The 7834-nt window shown below is 35.0% G+C and overlaps 1 protein-coding gene across 6 annotated transcripts; it reads left to right on the top strand.

Annotated features, from left to right (window-relative positions):
- The first annotated feature begins 204 nt into the window (after positions 1–204).
- On the top strand, positions 205–7612 carry LOC105139739 (protein IQ-DOMAIN 1-like). 6 transcript variants are annotated; one of them, XR_845039.1, is made up of 8 exons: positions 205–328; positions 563–672; positions 766–1014; positions 3392–3619; positions 5233–5346; positions 6003–6495; positions 7013–7371; positions 7462–7612. XR_845039.1 is itself a non-coding variant. In XM_011046304.1 (7 exons), exons 2-7 carry the CDS (start codon positions 589–591, stop codon positions 7159–7161), a joined length of 1314 nt encoding a protein of 437 aa, XP_011044606.1. In that variant the 5' UTR covers positions 205–328; positions 563–588; the 3' UTR covers positions 7162–7612. The 6 variants fall into 6 exon arrangements, 5 of the variants coding, with proteins under 5 accessions (XP_011044606.1, XP_011044601.1, XP_011044604.1 ...); XM_011046304.1 differs by having other exon boundaries at positions 7016–7612; XM_011046299.1 differs by having other exon boundaries at positions 7013–7612.
- The last annotated feature ends 222 nt before the right edge of the window (positions 7613–7834 follow it).

The raw sequence follows: 7834 nt of genomic DNA, 5'->3' as shown, positions 1-7834 counted from the left end.
TAATTAATTTAAAATAAAAAATATTTTTTTAATATTTTTTAAAACTATTTTTTAAATATAAAAATAAACAGGAGAGATAAAAATGAAGTTTACCCAATAATAATCCGTCACCCCGGCGTATTTTAGCCTACGCTGGGCCTCTTTCCTCACTCCCTTCCTTCCGTCACCCCGGCGTATTTTAGCCTACGCAGGGCCTCTTTCCACTTCCTCGCCCGCTCATACTCTTCCTCCTCCTCCTACTTTCCCTCTCCCTTACACTCACTGACGCTCCTGATTCTCTACTTCCCGCGTCTTCCTCTCCCTCCCTCCCCCCCTCTTAGACGAACAGGTGAATTCTGCTCTTTCTGTGTCGTGATCTGTGCAGGATCTGCATTTCTGTAATATTTTCTATTTTTTTTCCCTTTCATGGATTCTTGCTGCATTTTGAGCTTCAATTGCTTTGATTCGGTTCAAATTCTCTAAACTTAGAATTTTTTAAGGTTTTCTTATTTCTTGTTTTTATAGATTTTCAGATAATTCGTTTTAAATTGATTTCCCCCCCTTTTTGGCTATTTGGAAGCAGAGTAGTGTGCTAAAGTGACCGGCACCATGGGTGTCTCAGGGAAATGGTTTAAAGCATTGGTTGGTTTAAAGAAGTCCGAAAAGTCACAGTCTTTGGACAAGGATGAAAATGTGGGTTTCTTATTTTTCACTTTTTTTTTTTTTATTTCTAGTTTGAATTTGATATATGCTGTTTTTTTTTTTTTTTGCCTTTAATCCTCACAGAGGACGAGTGCCAGCAAGTTTCGGCATAGGAGGAAGCATTCGGTTGAGTTTGATGGTGACAAATTTGAAGAGGAGTTTGATAATCATGACAATGTAGCTATAGTTGGTGATACCAACATTGTTTCCGTTCCAGATGCGTCGGAATCTCCTTCTGCTTCACTTCAAGTTCAGGATGTTGCTCATAATCAACAAATTCTGAGAGAAGAATGGGCTGCCACTCGCATCCAGACAGCTTTTCGAGGGTTTTTGGTATGACTTGTTTATGCTATATCAGTATCTGCGTTGAATAGGATTTATAAGCCCACTGCTTGTGACATTACTAATTTTTAAATGAAAGGTGGATTTTAAATGTTTCTGCATTATCTCTGTACTTAGAAGTGTTTTGAATTCTTGCTTGTGAAGATTGCCCAGGGAAATTATGCAGAATGCAAGTTCGATTGACCATTTGTTGTGAATAAGGAAGCTTGGCATCTCAATTATGTGATTCATTTACTATTTTTAACAAAAACATGATAATCCCTCGTGCTTAAAATGGAAATATTGGCTTAAGCATGCTTTATACCATTATTGTCTGATGCCATCAAGAATTGCTCTCCTTGCTGAGTATATGGAATGTGGTTATCCCATAGATTTTGTTTTTTTCTTTTTCACCCAGAATGGAAATAGATTGTTTGGTAATCCTGTTAGGGTAGGGGGCAGATAGTAACTTCTTGTCTAGCATTTTGGTCTGTGAGGTAGGAAATCTGTCCCATAACTTGGGTCTCCTGTTGAGTGCTAATTTTAAGGATACAATGACATGAAATACTGTTGAGAAAACAGGTTAACCTTTAGTGGGGATTATGATGTGATCGAGATGGAAATTGTCAAAAGAAGGTAATTGATGTGAAATCTTTCTATAGAGCTGTGTGGAAAGATAATCACAATGAAAGGAAGAGTAATTTTCTTTGGAGAGCTATTTGAATGATTAACACCTTGTTTTGAATCAAGTCACATGCTGAATTAAATTCAATTTTTAAGCAAATTTGAATTCAATTGATAACATATTGTAATTCGTATGTTTGAAATAAAATATTAAACCACACAATTGAATTCAATTATACTGTTTGGAATAATTGTGGAATAAATTGAATTAACAATCTTGATTATTTTGCACTTAAATTAGCAATCATTTTTGTTACTTAATTTTTTTTTGTTTTTTGTTATGAGGGTCCTTATATTTATTTAAAATAACATTTAATATAGGCATTTTAAAGAAGATATAAATAGATTTATCTCATATTAATTGTTTATTAAATATTTTTTTTTTAAATGAAAAATATATGTTTGTTAAAAAAATTCGATAAAAGTCTTTTCATTGGAATGTTGAGAAAAAGAAAATTCTAGAAATATTCCAATAAACATTCTTACATTTTACTCTAATCAAACTCGAATAAAATTAATATTAAACCAACGCAAATCACATTACCAAATAAACAAGTTAATGACTAATATATTTTGACAATGTTAATAATTCAAAAAAGTACCATGATTTTTAGTTCTAATAACTCAAAAGATATCACCATACAAATCATGCAATAAGAAGTTTCAACTTCAAAATGAGTTTTTGACAATCGGATAAATAAGTTTGTGGCAATTGTCTAAATATTAGTTCTAACTTTCATGCATATCTTGAACTCTTCAATAACATATTACTGACTCATGTTTTTTCGCCAACCATCCAAAGCGTATCTCTTCTATATATCCGAAAAATATTCCAATAAGATTAGAATGATATACTATTATGGCAATCTAAGAAATGATTTGAGTTGGGTGTTAAGACTTTATCTATTGTTGCTCCAACTAAAAAATAGGAACCGATAGTTATACTATTTTTGTTACTATATACTAGCAATAATTTTAAATACTACTTTTCAGTCTTTACTTGTTTTTAATTTATACCCATTCACGCATCAGTCAACCATCATCCATGCATATTACCAAAAACAAAACCCTATCATCTACGTATAATTGGCTAAGCAAAATCAAAAAAAGAAAGAAAAAAACAGGAAAGGAAAGATTCAGGCAAAAACCAAAAAAAAAAAAAAAAGAAGAAGAAGGAAAAAAGGAAATGAAAGATTAATAACATCCCTTATGAGAAACTAGAATATGGTAACAAGGATTGATGTCAATTAGAGAAATAAATGATATTTTGTTGCCAATGGTTTTTGGAAGGAAAGAAAGAGGTGTATGAGAGAGACAAATCAAAAATAGAATTTGTGCTAACATAGGGGTATTTTTGAAATTTTGTTTTCAATGTTAATTTCAAGAGAGATTACTGTAGCAAATCAGAGGGTCTCCCCTCTGATTTAATTTTGCACCTTTTTTATAAATTGAATTCCAAACACAAGAATTCATTTAACCCTCTGAATTGAATTCACAGGATTCCAAACAGGCTGCAAAGTAATCCAGATTATCTTGGTGTTGTTTGGGAAAATGACATTTTAGCTGTCTATTGTGTGCCTTCATTTATTCTGATTCATCAACCTTTTATTTCGATTCCTTTTTTTTTTTTTAAATCATTTCAACTGCATTCAAGTTTCAACTTACACTTCTGATAAATATTTGAATGGTTTTGCAAACATGCAAGGCAAGAAGAGCTCTTCGAGCTTTGAAAGGATTAGTGAGACTGCAAGCCCTTGTCCGGGGCCATGCTGTGAGGAAACAAGCTGCAATAACTCTTCGCTGTATGCAAGCTTTGGTGAGAGTTCAGGCTCGTGTCCGTGCAAGACGTGTTCGCTTAGCATTGGAGAGTCAAACAGCTCAACATAAACTTCAGCAACAGCTAGCTAATGAGGCTCGTGTTCGAGAAATAGAGGTAGCAACAATGAGTTTTTTCTTATTAGTTATAGAAATATGTCCACGCATGTGCAATGTACTTATACCATGCATGCACATGACTGTTAAATCTTGTTCTTATGGAAAAAACTTGACCTTAGTTCATAGTGTCAATTGTGCAAGTTTCTACTTTTACTGCCCCTTTTTTCTTCTAATGTCAATGTTCTTAAATTAGTTATTCTATCTTTAATGCCTCAGAATGGATATTTTATTTGTTACTCCATTAATGAAATGCTGTTCATTACATAAATGGCAAAAGGTTGTGAGGCAGCTACATTGTATGGATTTAGACAACGGTCTGATATATTGTATGTTTTTTCTCCATAGACTTGTGAGCTTCATGATTTGTTTTAACTTATATGTTGAATAGCAGTCCTTTATACCTGCCAGGATGTTATTGCAATGTCTTTTTCAATAAAGGATTGTTAGGTAAATGGCCTTGGAGCTCTAGCTGAAATAATAAGGTTTGTGTCACTTTGGCCTTCATCTTTGAAGAGTGATTATTTATCATGGGATGAATTTAAAATTAATTCATCTGAAATAGGGTGAAGCTTATTAACAAATTTATAGTTGCAATGCCATGATGCTATAGTCAATGAAGTTCTAGTCAATTTGCAGTTGCAAATCACAAGAAATACTTTAGAGGCTTTTTATCACCCCCTTAGGCTGAAAGATGTGGACAGATGCATTAGATACAAACATATATCTCAAGTGCTTCTCTCTCTGTTTTTTTTATTTCTGTTTATGATTCTGTCAAATATATGTCATTGGTGGGAATCAATGGATTGCTTTGCTTCTACAGCTTGGCTATTCCTTTGCTCCTTTATTAGGTTTTGTCATGTTCCTGGTTTTTTGGAGTTTGATGCTGTAGTTTTCTGGGTAAAAAATGGTCATGACGCTTTTCTTGGCCTGTGTGGCTACAGCATTACACCGTTGGGTGAAATGCTAGTCATAGACTAGGGCAGAGAAAAAACAATGCATAAAGAGTTTTAGACTTTAGTTTTTTTATTTTAATGATATATGTTGATTGTTTCCTTTAAGCCTTTTCTATTATCAGCTTCTGTAAGGATTAAGCATCTTCTTGTCTGAATGCTTAATCTCCAATTGACATTCTCACATATAAAAAACTATTTCTAGCATGGGTTGAAATGCAGAACTGAAGATTTTTAAATTACTACCATAGTGATAGATAAATTTATGGTTTACATCAAAACATGGGTCATGCAACTTTGTCTTCTGTGGTGGCCAAATAGCTGATAGTTGGAATGTTGGATAGATTTCCAATTGTGTTTGCATAGCAATTCCCTTTTTTCTGCTTGTTTTTCTTTCCACCTCTATGTAAACAAAGCTAAATAGGACTTCATCACTGTCTATTCTTATATAGTAACAGAAAGGATTGTGTGAGATGTGCCAGTGCAAAAGAGTAACATCATACAGAACAAAAATGTTATATTCTACAAGTGTTGCATTTTACCATTCTAAGACAGTGGTTAAAAGATACTTCATCTGCTGAACTGCTCGTTTCTTTACACTAGCAGCTTTAATTTTTGTTAGGCTTGCTGAATGTTTCACAGCAATTTCACTTCTACACAGGAAGGATGGTGTGATAGTGTGGGATCTGTTGAACAAATTCAAGCCAAGTTGCTGAAGCGGCAGGAGGCTGCAGCTAAGCGTGAGAGAGCCATGGCATATGCTTTGGCCCATCAGGTAAAAATATGATTGCTTCATGGGTTGTGCTTACAGTTCTTTGCTTTTTTATGAATTTGGTTGTATATAATCCTACATTATTTAACATAGAGTACAGACAGAAATTGTGCCTCTGAGTGATCATTGATGTCATTTAGGGGTTTTGAGCTAGAGTGTGATGTAAAATCTCTCCTTAAAAAGTGTTTTGGAGGACACTTGCATAATATTAGCTCAATGGCATCGTTTTCATTGCTAGAAAAGGTGAATACATTTTTTTTTTGGCCTTTTACCTCTGCATGGATATTTATAACCATCATTTCTGCAAAAGCTTTGTTACCCTTTCATATACCTCTTCATTGATTGCTGGTACACTTCTCACTGTATGTGTGATTGATGGTTTATATGTACCATCCAGTTTCTTTCAGTGACTGTTACTGTGGTATAATTCTATTAACACCTAGGTAGAGTGTAAGGCTTCCGATCCTATTTATGGCTTTGTGGAGAATTAGTTGCAACCAAAGTAATTCATTCACAATGGCAAACACTAGCCTGATCTTCTATCTACCTGAGAAAAGGGGGGAAATGTGGCTGATACTTTATAACTTCATTTTTGTTGAGTTGTGCTGCTTGGTTGTTTATTATTTGAAGACTAGTACAAAGATCTTCTGTCTGCACAGTGGCAGGCTGGGTCGAGACTGCAGGCTGCTCCCTCTGGATTTGAACCTGATAAAAGCAGTTGGGGCTGGAACTGGTTGGAGAGATGGATGGCTGTTCGCCCATGGGAAAACCGCTTTCTTGACATAAATCTCAGAGATGGAGTGATGATTTGTGAAGATGAAACAGCTGCTGAGGTCAAGAATGGCAGCAAATCCCAGCTAAAAACTACTACCAAGAAAGGAGTGGCCTCAAACCTTCAATCAACCATTTCAAGTCAGAAAACAGGTCCATCTCATTCTGATGGTGGCAGTTCCTCCCCTAGTAAGTCAGCAAGCATATTAGATGTGCCCGACACTCTTTTTACTAAACCAAAGCCAAAGCTAGTTCTTGAAGACCTGGTTGAAGAAGCCAACTCAAGACTTGCTATTGTTACAAGATCTCACAGCAACCCAAAGGAGAGAACTACCCAACTAGATAAACAGGCAAGGAAGAGATTGTCTCTGCCTAACAGTGGTTAGTTTTCTCTCCCGTCAATACTCACATTCCCACGAACATGTACATAGGTTCAAAAGTATGCAATTGCCACACTGCTTGTCACAAAAATGGTCACTTGACTGAAAATTCTGAACCAGCTATAGTACATCAAAGCCATGGTGCATCTTTTTTCTTCTCTCTTTTGAAATTCCTATTAATTTAGCCTTTTTTCCCTGTCAATTGTCAATAAACATTAAACCAGGCAAAAGATACCATTGTACATCTTCTTAAGATTGTTCAATGTTTTGGAGAAAATACACGTAATATAGGTGACTGTATTCGCATGTATTAAGGTAGTTAATCATATCTTCTTCAGCTTCTCCATATGACCAAAATCACCACTTAATGTATCAAACAAAGCCTCAAGGCAGACTTGATGATGGATGGTTACTTGCATGAGCATAACTATAACACTGTCCAGTCCTACAGGTGTTATTGGTGTCTATGATAAATAGTAGCAGTTTTTTCTCTTCATTTATGACATAATTTGGTTCAGCAGGGGGGGTTACTGGCGCTCAGGTAGCCAGGCATAGCAGAAACACTACTAGAGGGGCACCTAGCTCTCAGAAGCCCGTCAGGGATAGATCCAAGTTAAACAGGAAAGGAGATTCAAACACCGCAAAGTCTGGTGCACAGGCTGTTTGATCTGTAAAGTTGAGAAACCATGGAAGATTTGACTCATTGAGGCTATTCTTATATCCTGCTGCGGTATCACTTCGTATATATATTTCCACATAGCGAAAAGATGCAGCCAAATTGCTTACATTGCCTGTTATAAAAACCTGGGTTGGTTTTGGCATGGCAAAGACGAGGAGGTTGGCTTGGCTTGGCTTGTCAGGGTAATAAGATAATCAGGTTTGGTTGATGAATGTTGTAATCATGTTTATTTATTGTTTTTAATTGTGTCGTTGTGCATTATTTATTTTTGAAATATATGATTTTCAGAGCAGTTGCGCCAATGTAGGATTCTTTCCCGGTTCCCCTGTTTGAAGAGTGTGTAAGCATTAGTTATGCAAGAAGATAGTAAACAAAGGAAATCATGTTATTTTTAAGTTATTTTGTAGAATATTCCATAAATCGGACTATAGTTTTCTTAGATTTTTTTAAATTCTTTGTTATATTGATATCAAAATCATTAAAAAATACTTGCAAAAGCATAAAGTTCAAATGCATGTGTAAAAGCATTCATGTTGTATTGATCCCAACTATCTTATGCATAGTTGTAAAATTTAGATTAGCCTAGCGTCAATCCAGGGTCTGGATTAATTCAAGTAAAAAAAATAAAAAGAAAAAAGTGTGGTTGACTTGGTCAAAATCT

This window comes from Populus euphratica, unplaced genomic scaffold (assembly GCF_000495115.2).
Source record: "Populus euphratica unplaced genomic scaffold, PopEup_1.0 scaffold122.1, whole genome shotgun sequence".
NCBI lineage: Eukaryota > Viridiplantae > Streptophyta > Magnoliopsida > Malpighiales > Salicaceae > Populus > Populus euphratica.
This window is presented reverse-complemented; position numbering and strand designations above follow the sequence as displayed.

Bases quoted from the DNA above. Each gene is read 5' to 3' on its own strand.
- LOC105139739 (XM_011046299.1), top strand. From the start codon at position 589: ATGGGTGTCTCAGGGAAATGGTTTAAAGCATTGGTTGGTTTAAAGAAG. The intron at 673-765 runs GTGGGTTTCTTA...TAATCCTCACAG, and splicing joins CTTTGGACAAGGATGAAAAT to AGGACGAGTGCCAGCAAGTT. The intron at 6,496-7,012 runs GTTAGTTTTCTC...AATTTGGTTCAG, and splicing joins ATTGTCTCTGCCTAACAGTG to CAGGGGGGGTTACTGGCGCT.